Source organism: Sebastes fasciatus, chromosome 11 (assembly GCF_043250625.1).
Source record: "Sebastes fasciatus isolate fSebFas1 chromosome 11, fSebFas1.pri, whole genome shotgun sequence".
NCBI classification, from domain to species: domain Eukaryota; kingdom Metazoa; phylum Chordata; class Actinopteri; order Perciformes; family Sebastidae; genus Sebastes; species Sebastes fasciatus.
In genome coordinates this window covers 11,655,527-11,678,971 of record NC_133805.1, presented here as the reverse complement: position 1 = coordinate 11,678,971, position 23,445 = coordinate 11,655,527, and the positions used below count along the sequence as shown (strand labels likewise).

Below are 23,445 nucleotides of genomic sequence, written 5' to 3'. Positions count from 1 at the left end.
ATTAAAATGTTTTTTTTTTTTTTAATATTTGTATCTTTTATTAAACGGGGGAATGACTTAGCAAATTCAGATCTGTGTCGGTTTATATGACGTTTTTCCAAGCAGGAAGTTTGAGAACCACTAAGCACTAAACCCTTTCAGTCGTTGCGCGTTTTGACCGTGTTGGTCCTCTCGGCTCTCCGTACTGAGCGCTGATTGGTCGGTTGTTTGTTGACATCCAATCACACCACGTCTCTGCTCGTTTACATAGGCTGCTGTGTTTCAGCTGGATCGGACGAGAGGCTGCTCCAGGTTAGATAGTACTCATAACTGGTTTACAGACTTATAGTTCTGGTTTACACCGACAGACAGACAGACGCTGCTGGTTCACATGATGGAGAGAGTTGTTCTGGTAACCGGCGCCAACAGGTAGGTCAATTAAAACTGTGTTATTATAACGATGAACTCGGGTTTGTCACGTTGTTACAAAAGTGACACTCCTCATGAGCTACAGACACATTGAAGCGTCAGTGAGGGAGGAGAGCATCCCTCCTGTTGAGAGATTAACTGCTTCAAACTCTGTAATGCGTCCGAGCTGTAATAATGCTGACCAGCAGCTGGATGTTCTGCAGCCTAATAAACCATTCAATTGTGCATCAGACATACACACAAGAAAACAAAACACACACATTAGACATTACAGGAAAGCCAAAAGCAACACATAGAACAAAAAAATAGGTCTATTAAACCTGCAGTAAGCAGAATATTTTGGCATCATTTGGCAAAACTTCTATAATAACCTTTTCAGCATATTGTAATTCAAGTGTTCTGAGAGACTTCTGCACCTCCTTATGGCTCTTGTTTTCAGGCTTTAAAGGTCCCATATTGTGCTCATTTTCAGGTTCATACTTGTATTTTGTGCTTCTACTAGAACATGTTTACATACTTTAATGTTTAAAAACAACTTTATTTTTCTCATGCTTTCTGCTTGAATATACCTCGTATTCACCCTCTGTCTGAAATGCTCCGTTTTAGTACATTTCAATGGAATTGCAACAGAATTGTGTTGTTAGGCAACAGCTTGGGTCCATGTTTACTTCCTGTCAGCTGATGTCATTAACATACACTGCAACCAGGAAATAAGCTGGGACACATTTATAATGTTTACGTTTAAAACTTTGAAATGGTCTAAATATTGTAGATTTGTGATATCACAAATGGACAGAAATCCTAACGGCTTGTTTCAAAAGTTCAGTTTCTGAATACGGGCTGTGTGTATTTCTCCATGGATTAAGTGTTTCAATACTTTCACAGTATTTATATAGAACTTAAACCTGCTTTATAATATAAAAGCCATGAAAATGTCACTTTTTACAATATGGGACCTTTAAAAAATCTAGCCAGTGACGGGAGACTTTGGCCAATCACAGGTCATTTCAGAGAGAGAGAGCGTTCCTATTGGCTGTTTATTCAACGGAGGCAGCTGTCAATCACTCTCGAACTCCGATCAAACGGTCAAACCAGGCAGCGCTGATCAAATTTTAATCAATATTCTTTTACTGTAATGACTATTTCTCACCTCAAATGTTTTCAGAAACATCTTGTAGTGTACTGTTTAGCTGTAAAATGAGAAAGTTAGCTCCGGCTGGTGCCTGGTGCTTGGTATTTCCTCAACTGATCTCAACATGGCTGCCGGGTCACAAACTTTCTGCAGTTGATACTGCAAACAAATGTTTCTAATCTGCCTTTATTATTTCTTCTTCACTTGTTACTTCTATGTTTACCGGCTGATTTACTCAGTAAATCTGTGTGATCACACAGTTCCTCAGGGAAGTCTGTTCACATGCCTGTGTTTGTCGTCTGCCACCTGTCACTTTATCCAGCGGCATCGGCCTGGCCCTGTGTGAAAGGCTGCTGACTGAGGACAGCCGGCTCCGGCTGTGTCTGGCCTGCAGGAACATGCAGCGAGCCGAGGCCGCCCGCTCCGCCCTCCTGACCTCTCACACCGACGCACACGTCGACCTGCTGCACCTCGATGTGGGCTCTGTGCGGTCAGTGCTCACCGCCGCTCAGGAGGTCAAGGCCAGGTAAGATACCAAGATACAGTGACATCATGACGCTGTTGACACAACTGTCCTCACTATAATTTATTGATGCATATTTGTGTTTTTCCACAGGTACAACAGAATTGACTTTATGTATCTAAATGCAGGGATTATGCCGAATCCACAAATTGATGTCGGAGCTTTTTTCAGGGGTCTGTTCTCCAGGTAAGATCCCAAAGACAATTCCTCATATTGGTTTAAAGCTTGATGGCTGTATCAGTGCAACCTGTCTATATTCCACCACAGTGTTGTTATGGAATAGCGTACCGTCTCCTTGCAGGAATGTCGTCAACATGTTTGCGACAGCGGAGGGTATCTTGACTCAACAGGACCGCCTCAACTCGGACGGTCTGCAGGAAGTTTTCGCCACCAACCTCTTCGGCCATTTTCTCCTGGTACACCAAAGACTGCACACACACATGACATTAAAAAGATGATAATAAATCCCTAAATTTGACATAATATATATATAGTCCTCAGTGTTATAGTGTATAGTATATGCATGTAGTATGGCATTGCAGATGGATTTAGTTTGTGCATATGACATGCACCTCTGCAAGTAGATAGATTTGTTAAAAATAAAACTGTTGGGATGGATGATGTGGATAAAATCTGCTATCACTGTTTATGTAATGTTGTATTGTGAAAGAAAGAAATATTGTGGTATAGTATATGTTATGGAAATACTTTGATAAAATAAGTAAACTAAACAAATGACATTGATACAAACCTCATGAACCTGATGTCCTCGTGTCTGTGGTGTAGATCCGGGAACTGGAGCCTCTGCTGTGTTCGTTGGATCAAACGTCTAGGATAGTGTGGACCTCCTCGAGTAACGCCCGTCGCTCTGCCTTCAGCATCGAGGACATGCAGCACAGAAATGGGACGGAGTCCTACAGCTCCTCCAAGTATGCGTCGGACACGCTCAGCCTGGCACTCAACAGACACAAGAACAGCCAGGTGAGTCAGTCACAAAATCTACAGATTACAGTACAGGAGAGACTGTTGACATCTACCTACATTCAACAATTCAAGATCACAGAATATTTAGCAGAGGTAAAAAAAAAAAAGGTTTACAAAAGCATGCACATCCAGACGATAAACACTAGGTGCTGGACAGAAGAACATAAAGATGGAAAGAATAGAGTCTGCACACTAGATGATTCTCCCGTGAACATTTATTTAATTACCACCAAGAGACGTTTAGAGCATCAAGCTCTTCTTCAGACAAAGAATATAATACAGAGACTCACTTTCATCTCCTAATTGGCTCCCTTGGATTGAATACATACAATATATTGGATGAATACATATTGGATAGATCCATCATATAAAATTACACATCAGTGCAGACAATCTAATGATAATATACGCAGCACATTAGTGAACATAGTAACTGTGTGACTGCGTATATAAAACACATAATGAACAGCGACAATGACGAGTAATCATCCATAGTAGAAGAGATACACTCGTCTGCCAGGTCACAAGAGCTTAATCAGAAGCAAATCAAAAAGGAAAAACTTGATTATACCATGTATTTTACTGAGCCTGCTCATCAGTACTTCATTCCTCTCAGTGTAGAGGATCCTCCACAACCGTGTCTTCAGTGGGGGATCCAATTTCTGCCTTTTCTGCATCAAGATATGGTGGAAATGTCTTTATTTATGTAACGGAAAACACAAAATTCAGGCGGCAAGTGACCATTCAATTCATTGGATCCACAAGAGTCTCAGCATACAGTGATACCTGATTTATGTAATTCCAACACTGTTTAGGGACCCCAGTATGTAGAAATATTCAAATACACCATTTTTAGAATAGGCGGAAATAACATTTATACCGCATGAAAAACACTGCCTGGTTTTTGCCCCAAACTGCATGTGATTATCATAAAGTGGGCATGTCTGTGAAGGGGAGACTCGTGGGTACCCATAGAACCCATTTTCATTCACATATCTTGAGGTCAGAGGTCAAGGGACCCCTTTTGATAATCACCATGCCAGTGTTTCCTCGCCAAAATTTAGCCTAAGTTTGGAACATTATTTAGCCTCCTTCGCAACAAACTAAAATAACATGACATTGATACCTAGAGATTCCTGACGTTTTCTAGTTTCATAAAATGCCAATATGATCACTAGCTTTAAGAGTGAGCCTGCTACAGCACTGCTGCACGGCTGTGATCGCAGGAAATCCCACATGTCTCAGGAGGTTTGATAACTTTTTTTAGGGGTGCTGAGATGTAATATACGTGTGCTTGAGCACCCCTAAAAAGAGTCTAAAATGATGTTTGGTATTTAGTCAGTATGCAGTTGATGTTTTTAAATTGGTCATAGAAGACTGTATTGGGGAGAAGAGTAAATAAGACTTGCATAATTGTTGTGGAACTGTAGGTACAATTTTGATCCAAACTAAAGTGCTTTTAAGGATAGGTTATTAGTCAGTTGTCAACCAATTTTCACAGCGTGAGAAAATCATAACAACATCTCTACAAACTCACGCCACTCCTACAGTATTATCTATTTAATTTGATTTAGTTTTTCAGAAAGTAAAATATACCGTACATCAGGAGGAACTTAAGCATTCATCAGTTATGTGAAATAAATATTTTCCTTCTCTGTTTGTGACAGGGGCTGTTCTCCTCTGTAATCTGTCCAGGACTGGTGATGACTAATCTGACCTACGGTATCCTCCCCTCCTTCTTCTGGACCCTCATCATGCCCATCATGTGGCTGGTGAGTGACGTTTATATTCTACTCCTCTCTGTTAAACACGATTAGAGCTGCATATGAATTGTCTCATATTGTTGTTGAACAGATCAGGATCTTCACCAACACATTCACGCTCACCCCATACAACGGAGCAGAGGCGCTGGTATGTGGTCGACCTGTCCTGTTGCTGAAAATACTTCACATCTCTTCAATGAACGCCCTATAAACACGTAAAATCCTGCTCTGGCTTTTTTTCACAGTACTGGTTATTTATTCAAACCCCTGAGTCTCTGGATCCAAGAGCAAAGTATCACAGTTTAACATCAGGACTCGGAACAAACTACACTCAACCTCGACAGGTGAGTAACCAGAGAGACATTACACTGCTCAAGTCTGCTCTATGTGAACCTCTGATAACCTGAATCTTGGTATAGCAGCTATTAAAACATTCATGAGAGAGACCGGGGATCAGTTGAGACTTTTTATAGAATACTGAGCAGGAAATCTTTGAACTGGAAAATGTGATTAATGTGATCTGCGTAACATGTAATGAATTCAGATTTCCTGCGTGTTTTTGTTCTCGTTTCAGATGGACATCGACGAAGAAATGTCTGAGGTCCTCTATTCAAAACTTGTGGAACTTGAGAAAGAAGTCAGAAGGAAACAGAGTGAGGGAGGTGCAGACGAGGAGGCTCATGGACGGTGCCTCGGTGAGATAGAGTAGCAGTGAGCGTTTTGCTCTTGGGGGAAGTGGACCATGTACAATTTGTGACAAAGAACAATAAAAGTGCTCTTATTCTTTTCATTCTTGCTAGTTGTACCATTGTGTCTTTTCTACATAACTATGCACGTGACTTAAAAGGTCCTATATTGTAAAAAGTGAGATTTTCATGTCTTTTATATCATAAAGTAGGTTTAAGTGCTGTATAAATACTGTTAACTATGTTTCTGTGTATTAATCCACAGAGAAATACACACAGCCCGTATTCAGAAACTGAGCTTTTGAAACAAGCCGTTAGGATTTCTGTCCATTTGTGATGTCACAAATATACAATATTTAGACCATTACATGGTTTTAAACCTAAACATTCTAAATATGTCCCAGTTTATTTCCTGCTGCAGTCTATGTAAATAACATCAGCTGACAGGAAATAAACATGGACCCAAGCTGTAGCCTAGCAACGCAATTCCATTGAAATGCACCAAAACAGTGTGTTTCAAACAGAGAGTAAATACAGGTATATTCAGACAGTCAGTATGAGGAAAATAAAGTTTTTTTTTAACATTACAGCATGTAAACATGTTCTAGCAGAAACACAATATACAAGTCTGAACCTGAAAATGAGCATGATATGGGACCTTTAAAGGTGCAGTGTGTAGGATTTGATGGCATATAGTGCTGTGGTTGCAGATTGCAACCAACTGAAAATTCTCCCGTGTGCTAAGCGTGTGGGAGAACTACGGTGGCCGACGCAAAAATGCAAATCGCCATTGGTTTGTCCGTTCTGGGCTACTGTAGAAACATGACAGCCGTCTTTGTGAAGAGGATCCACTCCGTATGTAGATATAAATGGCTTGTTCTAAGGTAACAAAAACACAATTCTTATTTTCAGGTGATTAGAAGAAAACATACTTAATATTTTATTCCATTCCTGTCAATAGACCACCCCTAAATGCTACACACTGTTCTTCCTCACCTTTAATGGGCCTTTTTCATATTTTTATATATTAATATCAGAAATATGTGTTATCTCTTGAAAGTTTGGTCATTCACAAATGTACCTCAAAATATATATTTTTTTATTTTGTGCATTTGCATCATGTGAGATCAAAAACCAGCTCATCTGTTGCTGCTGCTTTCTTAGTTGTAATGTAGAAACTACCGCCGGCGGCATCTTCACCTGATATCTGTATCATGTTTCTTCTACAACAGGCGTCTTACCTTACAAACTTTAATTAGCTGTTTATGTATGTATGTATGTATGGTCTGGTTTACTGAGGCCATCAACCGACCACCAACAACACTACCATCAGCCGTCATCAGAGGCTTCTTTTACCACAAAATCATAAATTATGATGCACAGTTAGCCGAGAAGAACGACGTGCTTTACTGCTGAGGTCTGTATTAAACTAGAGTTGCAACGATTAATCGACTAATTGTCAACTATTAAATTAATCGCCCACTGCTTCGATAATCGGTTTGAGTCGTTTTTTAAGAAAAGAAACTAAAAATTCTCTGATTCCAGCTTCTTAAATGTGAATATTTCCTGGTTTCTTTACTCCTATATGACAGTAAACTGAATAAATTTGAGTTGTGGACAAAACAAGACATTTGAGGACGTCATCTTGAGCTTTGATCGACATTTTTCACCATTTTCTGACATTTTATAGACCAAACAACTAATCGATCAATCGAGAAAATAATTACATATTAAATTGACAGTGAAAATAATCATGACTTGCAGCCCTATAATAGACAAAATGTATGAATAAATCAAATTTTTGAAACGGCATAGTGTAATACAACTCGTCCTCTCACAATCTCTCATGCACAAGCTTTGTTTTACTGATATCCTCTCACTGAAATTTTACTTTGGCATAGCAAAAGGCTTTTGCTGGCTAAACTGCTTATTGCATGAGTTGTGTGTGGCTTTAGCTGTTCCTGACAGACATGCTCTGCTGCTGCCACTCTCTGATTTGCAAGATATTTGCCTTTTTGCCTCCTCTGTATGAGGTTGACTCCTGCATTTCCTTATCTGAAAAATTAGAAACATCTGTTATTGTATTATTAAAGAAAAGGGAAAGAAGTATGCATCCGAAGCCCTTTATAAGGAAAATAATACAGCCAAATAACTGAACGGAAATCAGGGAAATCTACCCAAGCTTGGCATTTTTTATTAAATGGTTTAATTGCACCTTAGCATTGGATCTTGCAGTGAAAATAAATGAGCTGCGGTCATAAACATCCACGCGTGCCCTGGGCCTGGATAGGGTTTCATTCTTTTTTTTTTTTAAATCAATGGCATCCATGACTGGAAAGACCAGCTTTAAATCACATGGAAAAGTGCCTGAATCCATCCAGTGTGACAGCTTCCTCAGTGTGCAGAGAGCTGCCTGTTCAGAGCGCAGACTTTGTCAGATATGTTACCACCAGCTGTTGCTTAGCATGCCCCGGCCGGCCCTCACCACAGCATTTGCTGCTTTTTATAAACCGACAAATCCCACTTAATCTCATGATATGTGTCTGTATCAGCACAGACTCACAGCTGCACATACACTGAGTTTTAATAGCAATAACTGTGTAGTATCCTGACCACCCTCTCCACCACCTACTGGACAGACAGCGTCTGTTTTAGTCCTGTAATAATCTTGCACATTGGTTCACTACCTCATTTCATTTTTATTTTAAAGAAAAATTGTAATTTGCACACTTTTCAAGTATATAGAATATCATTGCCCACTTTGCTATTGTATATAGTACAGTATGTTATTGTTATTCTATGTTCATATTTTAGAGTTTCTGAGCTAGTTGTAGTAAGCTGGTATTTTTTATAGTGTATTATATTATATCATTTATATTGTGTATACTATAGATATTATCTCTAGTGTTGATATGTATATGCATTGTTCCTGTGCATTATCTGGATAACCTGCTGCTGTAACACAAGAGTTTCCCAATTTGGAATCAATAAAGTACATCAGTCTATCTATCTATCTATCTATCTATCTATCTATCTATCTATCTATCTATCTATCTATCCATACATACATCCATGTATCCATCTATCCATCCATGTATTTATGCATCCATCCATCCATCTATGCATGCATCCATACTGCATCCATCCATCCATCTATGTATCCATCATCCATGCATCCATCCATCCATGCATCAATCCATGCATCTATCCATCCATCCATCTATCCATCCATGCATCCATGTATCCATCCATCCATGCATCCTTCTATCCATCTATCCATCCAGCTTTTTACACAGCAGATCCTGGTTCACTATATCCACATATTAGCAGCCTGATGTGAGACTATTAAAGCTTCACTAACATGTTGACTTCCTCTCGGAAATTAAAAGCCGGATTATTCCATGAGGACATGACAGAGAGAGCATATATACTGTATATATGTCTCTCTATGAGAGAGAGCACGTCGTTACATAATGTAAATAACAACATTGCAGCCACCGTGCGCTGCTCAGATTGGTGCTCGTTGGCCGCTGCTGCTGGATGTAACCCGGATGGTGCTCGCACCGGAAGAGAAGGAGCAGCTCTCCCAGCCATCTTGTGGGCAGCATCACATCACACACAAGCACACAAGCAAATTTTGTTTTTCGCATCGCAAGCCTTGTAGAATCGGAGATGAATCCCGGTCGAAGGGGCGCCATCATGCCATCCATCTATCCATCCATCCATCCATCTATCCATGCATCTATGTATCCATCCATCCATGCATTCATCCATGTATTTATGTATCCATCCATCTATCCATCATCCATCCATCTATCCATGCATCCATCTATCCATGCATCTATGTATCCATCCATCCATCCACCCATTCATGCATCCATCCATCCATGCATCATGCATCCATCAATCTAAATATCCATCCATCCATCCATCCACCCATTCATCCATCCATCCATCTATCCATCCATCCACCCATCATCCATCCATGCATCCATCTATCCATCCATCCATGCAGCCATCTATCCATCCATCCATTCATCCATCCATCCATCCATGCATGCTGCATGCATCCATGCATCATGTGGTTTTTACGCAGCAGATCCTGGTTCACTGTATCCACATATTAGCAGCCTGATGTGAGACTATTAAAGCTTCACTAACATGTTGACTTCCTCTCAGAAATTAAAAGCCGGATTATTCCAGCAGGACATGACAGAGAATACAGACACATACATGAGAGAGAGCACGTCGTTACATAATGTAAATAACAACATTGCAGCCACCGTGCGCTGCTCAGATTGGTGCTCGGTGTCCTCTGCTGCTCGATGTAACCCGGATGGTGCTCGCACCGGAAGAGAAGGAGCAGCTCTCCCAGCCATCTTGTGGGCAGCATCACATCACACACAAGCACACAAGCGAATTGTGTTTTTCGCATCGCAAGCCTCGTAGAATCGGAGGTGAATCCCGGTCGAAGGGGCGCCATCATGCCCGGACACCTGCAAGAAGGCTTCGGCTGCGTCGTGACCAACCGGTTCGACCAGTTATTGGACGACGAGTCCGACCCGTTCGAGATCCTGAAAGCGGCCGAGAACAAGAAGAAGGAGGCGGCCGCCGCTGCTGCTGCTTCTGGCGGATCCAACAAGTCGTCCTCCTCCTCCGCGGCGGCGCAGGCAGCCAAGCAGCCGAAGAAGGAGTCCCAGAAGGACAGGAAGAACCCGCTGCTGGACAACAAGAAGGAGGAGTCCCAGGCTCCTGTTCCTCTGAAGAAAGAAGGTGAGATATTCAACCTTGCTCTCTGGCTTTTTATTTCGCTGTTTTATGTTGATTTTCCATCTTTTTTTTTTGGGTACCAAATGTCATGTTGCATCTTCTCCTGGTAGCTGAACACAGCGGGAGGTCAACTGACACACGGAGGATAGGTAGCTTAGCAACAAGACATGGCTGTAATATATAAAGAAGCTCTCCACCTGTGTAAAGAGAGCTGTGTGTCGCAGCCATGGTTTCCAGCAGCAGCATCCTGCAGAGAGGCTGTAGTGTTGGGTTACTGTCTGTGTGTCTGCTGGAGGAAGAGGAGGAGGATGCTTCGTGCACTTGGCTGGCTACGCAGCTCCGTTATAGCTGAAGCAAAATGCGCACAGATAGATATTCACCTGCGCACACTGGTGGACTCTTTGTTTGCATTGGTGGTGATGTGTGAGGGAATACTTTCTAGTCGTCTAAAAAATGCACAAACACAACAGCACGGAGCTAATGAAGACGAAGAGAGGCCCTCACTGTGTTGTTAATAATAGTGTGCAGTGAAACAGTGAAGTGCTGTTGTTAAGCTGCTGACAGGAGAGAGAGCGCGAGAGAGAGCGCGAGGGAGAGAGAGAGATCAGCAGCAGCTTTGCATAACAGTTCTGCTGCACTCAAATGGTTTAAAACAGTTAAGTGTTGACTGTCAGACAGACATTAAAGCAGCAGTGGGTAGAAATGGAGCAAATATGATATATTTATTTTTTATTTTAAAGGTCCCATATTGTAAAAAAGTAAGATTTTCATGTCTTTTATATTATAAAGCAGGTTTAAGTGCTTTATAAATACTGTGAAACTACCGAAACGCTCAATCCACGGAGAAACACACACGGCCCCGTATTCAGAAATTGTGCGTTTGAAACAAGCCGTTAGGATTTCTGTCCATTTGTGATGTCACAAATATACAATATTTAGACCATTACGCGGTTTTAAACGTAAACATTCTAAATGTGTACCAGTTTATTCCTGGTTGCAGTGTATGTTAATGACATCAGCTGACAGGAAGTAAACATGGACCCAAACTGTTGCCAGGCAACGCAATTCTGTTGCAATTCCATTGAAATGCACTAAAACGGAGCATTTCAGACAGAGGGTAAATATAGGTATATTGAAGCAGACAGTATGAGCAAAATAACGTGTGTTTTTTTATCATTACAACATGTTCTAGTAGAAACACAAAATACAAGTATGAACCTGAAAATGAGCATGATATGGGACCTTTAACCTTTATTTAACCAGGAGGTCCCTCGAGATTAAAATCTCTTTTTCGAGGGAGACCTGGCCAAGATGGCACACCATTACAAAGTTACAACAATTATACAGTGGAGCATGTTAAAACAGACAAAAGACAACAGATACATAATACAAAATCCAGTTTAGGAATAACAATTGCACTCTTCAGTTACAGTTTTTTATCAGAGCATTGAACTCTCCCAGGGAGGCAAAATCATGAAGCTGTAGTGTGCTCTGAAGGTTATTCCATGACCAGGGCGCAAAATAGGAGAAAGCTGCTCTACCAAGCCGAGCAAATCCTCGATACCCGGTAGATCAGCCATCTAGTGGAGCGAAAGTTATAATAGCTGTTTGTGAGTGAGAGGAGATTACACAGATATGAAGGGAGTTTGCCCAGTATGGCTTTGTAAATAAAAAATATACCCATGCTGCTGTCTCCTTAAGCTTAATGAAGACCAGGAGACCAGATCATAAAGTACACAATGATGTGTACGCAATCATATATGATATGATGATATGCAGTATCAACTTCTAACAAGTTAAAATTCTTACATTGCACCTGGATAATATGAATCTATATTACTCTGTAAGTCACATCCTTTTGATTGAAATATCCCAAATGAGTGCATTAAAAGTTATCTAGATATCTTATCAGCAATTTAAATTCTTGTTCTTGTGTATGTATATAAATGTTTTTATTTTATTTTTTTTACATTTAAAGAAGCAGTGGGTAGAAATGGAGCAGATATGATTTTAATTGTGACTCCGGTCTGTGAAATCTTGCAGATGCCGTTATGAGCACCGGACGACACAGAGGCACATGATTTTTTTTTTTTTTCAGGTTACCTGTTTCATGTACTACTGTCACGATATAGTGACCGTTTTATAAAAATAACTTTCTTTAATCATATTTGCTCCAATCTCGCCTTCTTCAGCTTTAAAGCAGCAGTGGGTAGAAATGGAGAAAATATGATTTTAAAAAAAAGTTTATTTTTATAAAATGGTCACTATATCCTGACAGTAATGCATGAGACAGAAATAAAAAAAATCATGTGCCTTCTGTGTCCTCCGGTGCTTATGGAGATTTGACAGTGTGGAGGACAACAACCAATCAGAGCCGAGCTGGAGCCTGCCGTCTCTTAGCAGCTGTCAATCACCCGCAAACTCCGATCAAACGGTCAAACTAGGCAGCGCTGATTAAATATGAATCAATAGTTTGTTACTGTAATGCCTATTTCTCGTCTCAAATGTTTTCAGGAACATCTTGTAGTGTACTGTTTAGGGATGTCCATAATTAACCGTTAACCGACATTAAGCATTTTAACCGATTAACGCTATCGGTTAAAAACGGTTAAAAGAAATGTTAATAATGAACTCAAAAGCTGAGCGGCTCAGAGGAGTGGCTTGTCTCTTTAAATAGAAAAGCTTGTCCACCTTAACAGCCCACCTTAAGAGGCAGAGCCGGAGTTGCAGGATACAGGAAGTCGGCTCCGGTCTCTGGCTCGCTCGAGCGGAGCGGAGGAGTTGTAGTTTTGTAGCATTTATTCACCGACAAATAAACTGTTCACACACTGCTACACCTACGATCACAGCTAGAACACCACCAACAACCTCACACTCACCGCCAAGACACACACACGGTCTGTTGGAATCTCGTTAAAGTTACGCAGACTACGTGTGCAGCGGCGAGCACAAAGCCTCCGGCAATGCTAGAGCTGCTAACGTAGCACAAACACACACACTGTTGGCCATTCGCTAAAGTTATGCCGGGCAGACACACAGCTGACAACCTGCTAAACTAAACTAAATGTGCGGTGGAGACTTTTACTGGGAAATATCCGCAACACTACACGCAGCATCGTAGCTGCTAAGTTAACGCTCCCGGACGTTTGAACTGGGGACTCCCGTCAACGAATATCTGTTGTGCTCCTGCGGCTGGTACGAGGCACAAATCTTGTCGGTTAACGGTTAATCATCGGTTAACGAGGGTCGGTTATCGGTTAAGAACATTTTTCAAAATGAGCATCCCTACTACTGTTTAGATGTAAAATGAGAAAGTTTGAGACGCGGCAGCCATGCTGAGATCTGTTGAGGAAATACCAAGCACCGCCCACCGGCTGGAGTACAGCCAATAGGAACGCTCTCTCTCTCTGAAATGACCTGTGATTGGTCAAAGTCTCCCGTCACGGGCTAGATTTTTTAAAACCTGAAAACAGAGCCATGAGGAGGTGCAGAAGTCTAGTTTTCTCTCAGAACACTTGAATTACAATATGCTGAAAGGGTATTAAGGAAGTTTTCCCCAATGATGACAAAAATATACTGCCTACTGCCACTTTAAGGAGGTATTACATTAATAGAAATGACTGCCTTCTGCGAGGTCTGATATATTCATATGCTCCTGTGATTGTCAGGTATCAGGCGAGTTGGCCGAAGACCAGACCAGCAGGGCCAGCCCGGTTCCCAGAACCAGGGTGGGCAGGGCGAAGGGCGACCTGGAGACAAGAGGCCGGACCGGAGACCTCCCCGCGAGCGCCGCTTCGAGAAGCCGGCCGAGGACAAGCCTGAGGGAGGTGGAGATTTCTCCGTAGACAAGTGGGTAGCTGCGATGAGTGACGAAGAGCATATTTAAAACATGCTGATAAGCTCAAGGCTGTCTGGTGATCACAGCACCGGTGTGGGGGTGTGTGCATAGATGAAGTGTTTTGATATAATCTGAGCTCACTTTTTGAAGCCTTCTACTGCCACTGACATTAAGAGCAGATCCATGTGTGTTAGATTTAAAGATTAGTGCTGATCACTCCTCTGATAAAGTCATGTTTATTTAAATTTAGTAGGGCTGACCCGAATGCTTCGAAGCTTTGACTGTTGCCATGGTAATCGACCTGCAAACCAGTATTCAAATGCTTCTTTTTTGTTTTATTTTATTATATAAGTATGTAATAATAATGTATAAATCCCAAAGTAGCCCATGAAATAAGGAATAATCCAACAATATCATGAATTATTCATATTAAACATTAATTATTATTAGAGGTAGAGGTGCATGTGTGTACAGTAGTGCAGCAATGGCACTGAAACGGGGAGATGGAGACAGACAGTTAGAAGAACATGTCAGCCTGCTGGGCCGAAGCTTCGAAGCCCCCTGGACAGTCCTAAAATTGAGTGTGTGTTTGTGTCCCATCAGGCCTTCTGGAGACAGGCCCCCGAGAGGGCGTGGTGGCGGACGGGGTGGGCGTGGTGGAAGAGGACGGGGCATGGGCAGAGGAGGAGAGGGCTTCGACTCCCGTGGGAAACGAGACTTCGACAGACACAGCGGCAATGACAAATCGTGAGTCAGTCCTCGACTGAGACCTTGGCTGACCAGTGGATGTATAAATAGAAATGACTACTTTGCCAAAGCATCCCGTTCTTGAACCTTTATCAAGCTCTTTAACTGCCAAAGGTTGTCAGGACCAGTTGGCTCTGTTAATGTTTGTGTTTATTTCAAACTATACCGACCTAAAAAAGTTTTTGGCAGTTAAACTTTACATTGAATAACAGTCCGACTCAAACGGCATCTCAGTTAAGCTAATTTTATCAACAGATTTGAGGTCAAGGGGTTGTTGTTCATTTGTTGCCGGCATGTAAGTAATCTTTTAGGCTGCATGCATCAGTGTGCGTTGTTTCTGTTTGCTCCAGCAATCAGAAAAGCGAGGAGAAGCGCAGCGGCAGCGGCTCACACAACTGGGGCACCGTGAAGGATGAAGCGAGGTGAGTTTCTCAAGAACAGACACATGGCCTGTTTATCTGAGCGTTACTGTCTGCAGGATAATGATGCACATCTGATAGCTGTACAGACTTTGCTTACCGCGTGTGGTCTATATATGAGGTGGTTCTATTTTTGTGTTTAACCCTCAGAACTCTGCAATAGAAATGCTCCGCCGGTGTCTACACATTTGTATTTTTTAGCTTATTGTGATGTCATTTCTTGGAGTATCTTCAAATGCTTCACATCCCTAAAATCTGTACAACCTAAGCTACAAGGTTATGTCAGTCAGTAAACTATAATAATTGATAAAAGTATTGAGATTGTCATAAATTAAAAATAAATTAAAATAAAATGAAATAAAATAAAATAAAAAATACAAAAATCTTTTTCATAAATGTTACTAAATAAACACATAACATATTGGTCCAGGAGATTTCTAAATGTAGAAACATGAAACAACATTTTTTAATGCTCCATAAGTAATTTGAACTATACACATAAGCATTTTGATTGTTGCGTTAGCACGTAATGTAACATAATGATGTCATCACAAACTTAAATGTGATGACGTGAAAGACAGACGCCTTAGCTTTCTGAATGAATGCTCTAGCTATAGTATTGTTTTTATTTTAGATCAATTTAAACGGGATCATGTTAACGACAATCTCCCGCGGACCTTACGAGGCAATACTCTGGCGCCACAGCATGTTGTCACAACGTTTTGTACTGCACGTAATGTAATGTCATCCTTACAAGAGATCAATGACGCAAAAGACGGAAGCCTTAGCTTTCTGCTGCAAAAAGAATTATTGCTCTAGCTATTATGGTTTTTACTTTAGATTGATTTAAACAGGTTGTTTACAATCAGTTTAAGCTTTTTATTATTCTAGTAAGTGTGTAATAACATTGAATCAAATGGATGCAGCACACTGTATAGAGTGTATATGTGAGCTGGCTTGGAAAGGTAGCACTAAGAGATAATGTTTCAGCTGGAGGCGATAGATCAGTATTGACAGGCTGGTCGTGTGTCTTTGTTCCCAGTGAGGCTGAACAGACCGCTGCTCCAGAGACGACCCCAGAGGGAGAGGAAAACGCACCTGCCGGCTCTGAGAACAAGTGAGTATCCATTTCCTGTCAGATGTTCAGGTTTCAGGTTGGTGTCGGGATGCTCAGTTAACGGACCTCTTCTGTTTAACAATAAGTCGTTTTGAAGCGACAGAGTTGCATACGTCATCACGTTGTGACATTTTCCTTCGGCATCCGGAAGTTCTGCGTCACAAACAGTATCCCTGCATGTGCGTTTTCATCACAAAGCTTTCGCGCAAATGGGATAAACATTGTCTCTGACCTTTTGGCTCCGGGATTAGAGTGCATGTATAGAGCTAAGAGGATTGGCAGTTTGAGGTTTAAGGTCCTACATTGTTGTGCGCTGGCTTTCCAGGGAGAACGAGGTGGAAGAAGTTAAAAACGAAGGCCCCAAAGAGATGACCCTTGACGAGTGGAAGGCCATGCAGGACAAGGAGCGCACCAAGGTGGAGTTCAACATCCGTAAGCCCAACGAAGGAGCCGACAGCCAGTGGAAGAAAGGATACGTGCTGCACAAGTCCAAGAGTGAAGATGTAAGTGTGAGGATTTTTTGGAACCTTTTCACCCCTGCAGCCGTTAACAGCAGCTCTGATCAGGCTCCTGTTTCAGCTCCGTCACACACACGTCACAGTGACCTCAGACGTCCTTTTGTTCTGAAAGGGATCTTTGTTTTTTGGTGTGTAACATTTTAACCAGTACAAAATAATAAATTGTAAGCATAATGATTTGACAGGTTAAAAATGAATTCATTTGTGTTTTTCAATATTCTAACACAGAGCAAAAAGACAACAGGAAATATAGAATTAGAAAACATAAGAAACTTAAAAGGTTTAAGGCTGCAACAAACCATTTTATTATTGATTAGTGTGCTGATTATTTTCTCCATTAATTGTTTTAAAGTCTAAAACTCAATAATATCAAAGTAGTTATAGATTAATTTTCTGTCAATTGAGTCATTGATTGATTCTTTTTTAAATTGTGTATTTTGAGGCTGCTAACTCAGTTAGACGCTTTTGAGTGTAAAAAGCTCAGACACACCAAACCGACATCAAAGAACTAGAAGCAACGAAGACCGACTGTTGCGTTGTCTCACGTCGCCTGTGTCTTGGCCAAAAAGTTGCGCTCGAACACACCACAAAGCCAACAGCCAATGGCCAACTAGCACGTGCGTTCTGCTTGGCGTGAGATTAAATAACTCCACACCAGCAGGCGGCGGTAGTCTGTATTCGTTATTGAAAAAAGGGAAACCGGAAGGCGGATATACAAGCCGTTGTAATGATACATACATGAATTAAAGCAGCGTTTGCTGACCATTTTCACACCACTCTCACTCACCGCTCAGCTTCATTCTTGATGGCCATGTCGTTGTGAAAATATCCGTGTATTAGAATGATCGGATGAGATTCAACATGCTGAAGCTGCCAAAAAGCAGCCAACACGGGCAGATTAGAGCCAACGTAGCGGGACACACACAAGTGGGACACACACAAACTAGGGCGACAAGATGCTCAACGATGGCCCAAAATTGGCTGAAGGCCGACCGTCAGCCTGGTGTGTCGGGGCCTTACGAGAAACTAAAACTGGACACTGTTGCCTAAGTACTGCCGTCTGACACTATTACAAAGCTGACAGCCTGGGTACCTTGCTCTGCTGATTGATGTATTTAGTACATGGACTTCTGTGTAGCATGCACAAACTTGGTTCCAGATGCTCATCGTGAGTCTCACCAGCTCATCTGATATGATATTAATGAAAACCCCTTCTGTTGTCTTTGTCTTTCAGAGGCCTGTTGGTGCTTTGATTGACGCCGCAGAGACGGAAGCAGAGCCGAACCCTGTGTTCACCAAGGTGCCTGCAGCTCTCACACTGCTCTTTCATCCACACAGTCCATGAAGACATTCAGTGTTAACAGTCCGTATAAAACCGCTTAGTTTAATATACCTTCAAATTTTGAAAATGGTTTATCGTTTTTATTTTTGAGAATCTAAAGACGGTGTTGGTGCTCTGCAGCTAAGCAACACTAAATGAACACACGTGTTCACTCACTTCATTACTGGTTTAAAAACAAACCTCTCAGCAGAGTTAATGTCTAACGTGCTTTCATCGTCTGTTTTTAGCAGCAGCAGGCAGGCGCCCCTGACGACTCCAGCGACCACCACTTCCGCAAACCAGCCAACGACATCACATCTCAGCTGGAGATCAACTTTGGAGACCTGGGCCGCCCCGGCCGCGGGCGCGGGGGAGCTCGCGGCGGCAGGGGAGGCCGCGGCGGAGGCGGCGGGGGAGGCAGCAGGACGGCACGTGGGGGAGGAGGAGGAGGAGGAGGTGGAGGAGGAGGAGGAGGAGGAGGAGCAGGAGCAGGAGGAGGAGGAGGAGGAGGAGGTGGAGGTGGAGGAGGAGGAGGAGGAGGACGGTCCGAAAAGGTAACAATAAAAGCTGTTGTCGCTGGCAACGACAAAGGTTTAGTGTCCCTCACAAAGGATTTAGCTCACTGACTGTGAACAGGCTGTAAAACCACTGACTTGGAAAACGTGCTGTGGAACCACTAAGGCCCTGAAATAACAGACCAGTGACCGCATGCCCACGATGACTGACCTCATGTCAGTGGTCAGGTGGATTGGTGTAGTAATAGTGCTGAGTTTAATTTATAGTATTTAACTGGCAGTTACCAAAAGCTGGCATCAAATTCATACTCCTTTTTAATATTTTTTAATCTAGGGCTGCAACTAACAATTATATTCATTATCAATTAATATGACAGTTATTTTCTGAATTAATCGATTTAAGTATGTGGTTTATTAGATGAAATTCACATTTGGGAAGCTGGAACCATCAAATTTCTGTAATTACATTAATCAAGTTATAATCTCAGCTATACTATATTTACTGATTTAAATAAGAATTTGTTCTATTGTTTTATTTAGGCACCTTTTCTGTTTTGACACTACATTAAAAAAGGACTTAGTAGGAAAGCATGTTTATATTCCGGAAAGTAAGTAATCAGTTAATGAGAATATAAATAATCTAAGTATTATAAGAAATAAATCTAGGTACCATATAAGCATTAGTATAAAGAACGTTCACTAACTAGTTGCTAACTTGTGCCAGATTATGGGTTTTCAGAGATTTTCACTGAAATTGACGCAACGAGAGCGTATAAAGTGAGCTGAAAGATGCGAAAGCACTTCGCAGAGCTTAGGGCTGGGTAACGGTACTCTAAACCTTTTAAAGGTCCCATATCGTGCTCATTTTCAGGTTCATACTTGTATTTTATGTTTCTACTAGAACATGTTTACATGCTGTAAGGTAAAAAAAAAACTTTATTTTCCTCATACTGCCTGAATATACCTGTATTCACCCTCTGTCTGAAACGCTCCGTTTTAGTGCATTTCAACGGAATTGCGTTGCTATGCAACAGTTTGGGTCCATGTTTACTTCCTGTCAGCTGATGTCATTAACATACACTTCAACGGAAAATAAACTGGGACACATTTAGAATGTTTATGTTTAAAACCGTGTAATGGTCTAAATATTGTATATTTGTGACATCACAAAGGGAGAGAAATCCTGACAGCTTGTTTCAAACGCACAATTTCTGAATACGGGCTGTGTGTATTTCTCCGTGTATTGAGCGTTTTGATAGTTTAACAGTATTTATAAAGCACTTAAACCTGCTTTATAATACAAAAGACATGGAAATCTCACTTTTTATAATATGGGACCTTTAAGTTATTGACAGGAATAAACCAGTACCAAGTAGTATCAGAACTTCTACAGTCAAAGGATACTTGCAATCGATCCTTTTTGTGCCAAGCTCCAGAAAAAGATGGCTGATTTGCTCGCAGCCAATCACCGCAAGCGTTTATTTTAAACAATACCCAGCTCTAGTAGAGCTTAGAGGGACTGTAGGTTGACTGATTATTATCTGTGGGTTTGTCACCGAGTGTCACCTTTCATATACAAGTAGTAATGTGATGCGTTGTCAATATAAAGTTATTGATTCTAGCCCTCTTAACCTTGTCCTGGTTTGTGTGTGTTTTGTTCCCCCAGGCTAGTGGAGTGTCAGTCCCCAACGTGGACGATCCTGAGGCCTTCCCAGCCCTGGCCTAAAGGCTCCTTTTCCACCACCAGCCCACCCCCATCAGCCCTTCCGGGGCCCCTCCTCTACGAGGCTTGCATGCTTACCACATCTTCAAGTATATAAGAAAACAGAGAAAAAAAAAAAAGATTTTAAATGACAAAAAAAGACTGTCATCCCATTCCCACTCACACCACCAGAGGACTAAAAATTTTACCTGTTTTAAAAGGAGAACAAAAGACAAAAAAAAAAAACGGCGAGAAAAGGACCTCTTGTTACACTGAAGTTTTGTATTTAGGAAACATGAAAGCAGGGATGTTTTCATACTTTTTTTTCAGAGATTATGCATACTTCATTGATATTTTTTTTGTTTGTGCTGCTTGAATTAATGCATTTCTGCGATTAGGTTGAAGTGTGTGTATCTCTCCCCCTGAAGCTTTTGTGCTTTCTTTCCCCCTCATGACTTCAGCTCAGTATTATGAGGTCATCTTAGAAAATACTTTCTACTGGAACTTTCCTCCCAGTAACACACACTGATGTGGTAGCACTACACTACATAGGATACTTGTACTAGATATCTGAAGTATGGCTTAACATGTATTTAAAGTGTAATTACTCTGATCCTGACTACCCATCCTTTTGCGAGGCACAAATTCCGGATGGGTAACCAGGCAAAGTGACTTCCTACTAAAGCTTGGTATTTTTCTGCTTGTTGTGCAGTGAAAGTAAATGCCTCTATTCCTTTTTTTTTTTTTTTTTTTTTTTGGGATAGCTTGCCTTTTTTTTTGGTGGACCAGTGGTTAGTGATGCTTTGTATCCCCTGATCCAGATGTGCTACCTGTGTTTTCAGGGTGTCCCAGGGCCCAATGTGTATATCTTTAGGCTGGTCCTCGTAGGTCATACAGACTGTGTTTCTTGTTACTTCAGGACCACTAAGCAAATATTGTATTTTTTTGTTAAGGAAATGTGTGCGTGTGCGTATGTGTGTGTGTGTGTGTGTGTGTGTGCGAGCGTTGAGACTGAATGTGTGGATTTGACAGCTAGTTACTTAGAATTTAAGTATTCCTCTAATTGCTCTGAACTCGCCACTCTAAAAAACAGTAGACTGCAAGTTCTCACCTGAAGTAGTGCATACTGTCTTTTGAGAAGTGATTGTTGAAATCTCGGTGAGAATGAGGCATAGACCGTGGACATATCTTTGCTCTTAAGAGTATCTCTAATGTCTTTTAGATTTCAAAGCACTTGGTTTTATCGGCACCAATCCTCTGAAGATTGTTTCCCCACCCCCCCATCCCTCTTCTGTAAACCATATTTGCTGTTGTTTTATTTCCATTTTATCAGTGCAGCAGCACCAATGCATAATTTGTCTGAAAGAAATGTCGGCTGTCATTGTCAACAATCTTTGAGCTACAGAATGTAACGTAAGCGATCGGTGCTTTTAGCCACCTGTGTCAGCATTTCCAGTGAGCGTTTTTTTTTTCTTTTATTGAAGCGGGTATATTTCACATTGGGGTTTGGGGTGGGGAGGGTAGAGGGTGGGCGGGGGTTATGAAACATGATGGAGTGAATTTAAAGCTTTACATGCTGTTGTTCTGCAAAGACTTGCTGGCGATGCACTGATACAGACGGCTGGAGCGGTTTTCCTGTAGGACTGTTTGAGCCACATGACGGTGAAACTTTCTCTGCAAACATCCCTGTTCTAATAAATTGCTTTAGAGGTGTTACATGTATTCTGCCAATGGCTGTTGGGTTGTTTAAAATCAGTACTTGCGATTTTGTTCGAAGTGTAAACAAACGTGCTGTGGACTCATCATTGCTTGAAGCGTAATGAAGCTGTGGTGGTGTCATGTCAGTGAATTATAAACTCGAGAGGGACGTAAACAGTCCAGAAGGGTTTGATTTACACTTAGTTGTACTAGTAACTAAGATTAATGCAGTTCAAATTGTACTGAGAAGATGTTTATAATATTTAGGCTACCCTCATTAAAGGAGTTGCTAGGCAACAGCTTGGGTCCATGTTTACTTCCTGTTAGCTTGCAACAGGAAGTAAAGTGGGACACATTAGGAATGTTTACATTCACAACTGTGAAATGGTCTATATTTAAATTGGTTGGATATGACTTGAACTCAACAGCACCACAAATTATAGCCTCCTAAATTACTCTAAAGTTGAGTCAACCCCTCTCTTACAACATAATAAACTTCATGAAGGTGGTATTTATGTTACTACACGGCTTTTAGAATCACTAGTTTTAGCTAGCTGTACATAATAAAGTTGCAATTTTGAGTCTTAAACCAACTGTCAAGTCATTCGTGTATAATGTGTATTATCTGTAAAAAAAAATAACACAATTTTGTGTACAGTTTTATGTTCTTATGTTTCACTATGTTTGGTCAGTCTTTAGCTTTTTTAGTAGCTACCTAGCTTAACCTGATAATGTGCAACAAATAATTTGTCCGGACTGCTGAGTTAAGAACTTTTCGAACAGCAAACATAGTAAAATAACTCAGAAGTAGTGCTCCATTAATTGTTTTTTTATGTAAAGTACAATTTAAAATACACGTTATGTGTATTTCGAGATGTCAGCCGTAGTTTATGAAATTAACGTTAACTTGTTAGCGAAATACTCCTGAATCAGGGGTCGGCAACCTTCACTATCAAAAGAGCTATTTTAGGCAAAATAATAAAAAAAAAACTGTCTGGAGCCGCAAAACATTTGAGCATTGTGATGAAGGTAACACAGTTTATAGTCTAAGTATATAGTATATAAGTCTAATGCAGTGAGGGCCAAAGTGCAAATGTGCGACGGAGTATTAGGGCCACTTTGAGGGGAAAAACATCTGAGATTTCCAGAGTAAAGTCAAAATATTACGAGAAAAAAAGTCGGAATATTACGAGAATAAAGTCATAACTTTACAGGAAAAAAGTCGTAATATTAAGAGAATAGTCATAACTTTACGAGAAAAGAAATTGTAATATTACAAGAATAAAGTCATAACTTTACGAGAA

The 23,445-nt window shown here is 41.1% G+C and overlaps 2 protein-coding genes across 5 annotated transcripts; both read left to right on the top strand.

Moving 5' to 3' along the window:
* The first annotated feature begins 235 nt into the window (after positions 1-235).
* Positions 236-5,605, top strand: LOC141776809 (3-keto-steroid reductase/17-beta-hydroxysteroid dehydrogenase 7-like). Its single transcript, XM_074650620.1, has 9 exons — positions 236-408; positions 1,863-2,066; positions 2,157-2,249; positions 2,365-2,479; positions 2,850-3,044; positions 4,715-4,819; positions 4,902-4,958; positions 5,056-5,154; positions 5,385-5,605. The coding sequence occupies exons 1-9, from the start codon at positions 371-373 to the stop codon at positions 5,517-5,519; spliced, it is 1,041 nt and encodes a 346-aa protein (XP_074506721.1). The 5' UTR covers positions 236-370; the 3' UTR covers positions 5,520-5,605.
* Positions 5,606-9,809: 4,204 nt separating this feature from the next.
* On the top strand, positions 9,810-22,730 carry serbp1b (SERPINE1 mRNA binding protein 1b). Of its 4 annotated transcripts, XM_074650647.1 has the most exons (10): positions 9,817-10,269; positions 13,935-14,115; positions 14,708-14,851; positions 15,202-15,273; positions 16,313-16,388; positions 16,705-16,890; positions 18,140-18,205; positions 18,475-18,682; positions 18,719-18,780; positions 20,408-22,730. In XM_074650647.1, the coding sequence occupies exons 1-10, from the start codon at positions 9,981-9,983 to the stop codon at positions 20,465-20,467; spliced, it is 1,344 nt and encodes a 447-aa protein (XP_074506748.1). In that variant the 5' UTR covers positions 9,817-9,980; the 3' UTR covers positions 20,468-22,730. The 4 variants fall into 4 exon arrangements, with proteins under 4 accessions (XP_074506745.1, XP_074506744.1, XP_074506748.1 ...); XM_074650644.1 differs by having other exon boundaries at positions 9,810-10,269; positions 18,478-18,780; XM_074650643.1 differs by having other exon boundaries at positions 9,816-10,269; positions 18,475-18,780.
* The last annotated feature ends 715 nt before the right edge of the window (positions 22,731-23,445 follow it).

Coding starts and splice junctions, on each gene's coding strand:
- serbp1b (XM_074650643.1), top strand. CDS start 9,981: ATGCCCGGACACCTGCAAGAAGGCTTCGGCTGCGTCGTGACCAACCGG. Junction 10,270..13,934: donor TGTTCCTCTGAAGAAAGAAG/GTGAGATATTCA, acceptor TGTGATTGTCAG/GTATCAGGCGAGTTGGCCGA. Junction 14,116..14,707: donor GGAGATTTCTCCGTAGACAA/GTGGGTAGCTGC, acceptor GTGTCCCATCAG/GCCTTCTGGAGACAGGCCCC.
- LOC141776809 (XM_074650620.1), top strand. CDS start 371: ATGATGGAGAGAGTTGTTCTGGTAACCGGCGCCAACAG. Junction 4,820..4,901: donor TCATGCCCATCATGTGGCTG/GTGAGTGACGTT, acceptor GTTGTTGAACAG/ATCAGGATCTTCACCAACAC. Junction 5,155..5,384: donor ACTACACTCAACCTCGACAG/GTGAGTAACCAG, acceptor TTCTCGTTTCAG/ATGGACATCGACGAAGAAAT.